This window comes from Atta colombica, unplaced genomic scaffold (assembly GCF_001594045.1).
Source record: "Atta colombica isolate Treedump-2 unplaced genomic scaffold, Acol1.0 scaffold141, whole genome shotgun sequence".
NCBI classification, from domain to species: Eukaryota; Metazoa; Arthropoda; class Insecta; order Hymenoptera; family Formicidae; genus Atta; species Atta colombica.
In genome coordinates this window covers 916,288-918,154 of record NW_017259230.1, presented here as the reverse complement: position 1 = coordinate 918,154, position 1,867 = coordinate 916,288, and the positions used below count along the sequence as shown (strand labels likewise).

Genomic DNA, 1,867 nt, shown 5'->3' with positions numbered 1-1,867 from the left:
AATAAAATTTATATATATTTTAATAGAATATTTATTAAATGTTCCATTCTAAATAAATATTGAGTTAATTAATCGAAGTCTTGACTTTAATTTAGTGTTTACATTTTTTATTAATTTTAATTATTATTTAATTCTAGTTAAGTACCAAATGATTGAAATAATTGTAAAGTATTGTATTAAACATTTTAAGAAAGAGAACTGAAGAGCAAATAAATATTATCATTCGTTTTGACATATAATGGAGTCTGAATTCTTTGTTATTTTTAGGTTCCAGTTGAAGTTCCCAAGCCAGTCCCAGTTGCTGTTCCGGTGCCAGCGCCGTACCCCGTTGTTAAGACCCAGACAATCACGGTTCCCGTAGAGAAACCTGTCCCAGTCTCGGTCCCCGTTAAGGTGCCAGTGCCCGTACCTGCCCCATACCCCGTCAAGGTAAGTTAATAACAAATAGTTACACAAATATATACAAATTCTAATTTTCTATTAGCCGTGACATTTTTATAATTTTTGAATTTTTATGAATTAGAACATTAATTAACATGATAAATATGATAAAATAAACATGATAAATAAAAAATCTGACAAAAATTAAAAATCTGACAAAAAATATCAAGATTTATATTGTAATTTCTATGTGAAGAAATCATCTCTTCATATTTTAACATAAAATGTGATTCTGTTGTGAAATTTTAATTATTCCATCTGTGATGTATTTAACTTATTATAATCCTATATTTTCTCATTATAATTTTTTATCTGTCTGTAAGCGCAACAAATAGAAATCGAGATTACGATTATTAACAGTTTCATTGAGTGCTCTCAGTTTTTAGTATAAGTAATTTCTAGCAATTAATCTGTGTTAATTAATTGATATCCTTATTCCATATATCGCAATAAAAATTATGATTTTGTTCATATCTGCGCGTTATATGATTATTGTAAATAAATGCATGCAAGAAAAAAGAAATCGATCGCTGATTGGACATAATTTTTAGCTTATTATAACTAAATTAAAATTATATTTGAAATTATTATTGCAATTGACGATTAAAATATGCTTAATTGATATAATTAATATGGACATATTAGCCATAATTATTTAATCTATTAAGTACTGTGTTTTGTTTTTAAATTATATAATAATAATGAATTTGTAATAATAATAATAATTAATTATTTTAAGTGATCAACGATTATATTGTCTGTACTCATATTAATATTCTATTAATTATTTAATGTTTTAATTAATATTGATATTTTGTTAATTTTAGGTCGTTGCCCCTTATCCGGTTCCAGTTCATGTCTCTCACGCCGTTCCAGTCGCGGTCCCGCATCCGGTCGTCGTCAAAGAAACGGTTCCCATCCTTGTTAAGGGAGGCCATTACTAGATGAATTTCTCCTCAAAAATCACATATACACATCTCCCCGCTCCATAACCCTTTTCCTAGCAGCGCAAAATCCATCACGACAAGCGTCTGTTCCAAAGACGCTTCTTTCGTCGTGTAGTACCTTGAATTCATGAAATAAATCAATTTTGTAAATGTTTTCGTAAAGAAACAATCGACTTTTTCTTTTCCTTCTGCACACTTTATCTTCTATGCCAAAAAAGATATCAATATTGTTTTAAATTACACTCTTATACTATTTATATCAAAATCTCGCAATAATACTTTCAAATATTTCAGGATTTTTTTATATAGAATTTTTTCATATATAGAAGAAGAATTTTTAATTTTATAAAATATAGAAAAAAATTTTTTAAAGAATTAATAAAGAGAATGTTATTTTATTGGTATAACAATATGCGAATAGTCATAAATTTTATGTTTTTGTATTTATCAAATTATTAAATATTTTTTTATAATGTATA

General features: G+C 26.6%; 1 protein-coding gene across 1 annotated transcript in view; it reads left to right on the top strand.

The window, feature by feature from the left end:
• Window positions 1–1,554, top strand: part of LOC108684982 (cyclin-dependent kinase inhibitor 1C-like) — a 2,844-nt gene extending 1,290 nt beyond the window's left edge. Inside the window, exons 3-4 of the mRNA XM_018189561.1 lie at window positions 268–429; window positions 1,269–1,554. Of these exons, the coding sequence (XP_018045050.1) occupies window positions 268–429; window positions 1,269–1,385 (279 nt within the window). The 3' untranslated portion in view covers window positions 1,386–1,554. The remainder of the gene's footprint in view (window positions 1–267; window positions 430–1,268) is intronic.
• The last annotated feature ends 313 nt before the right edge of the window (window positions 1,555–1,867 follow it).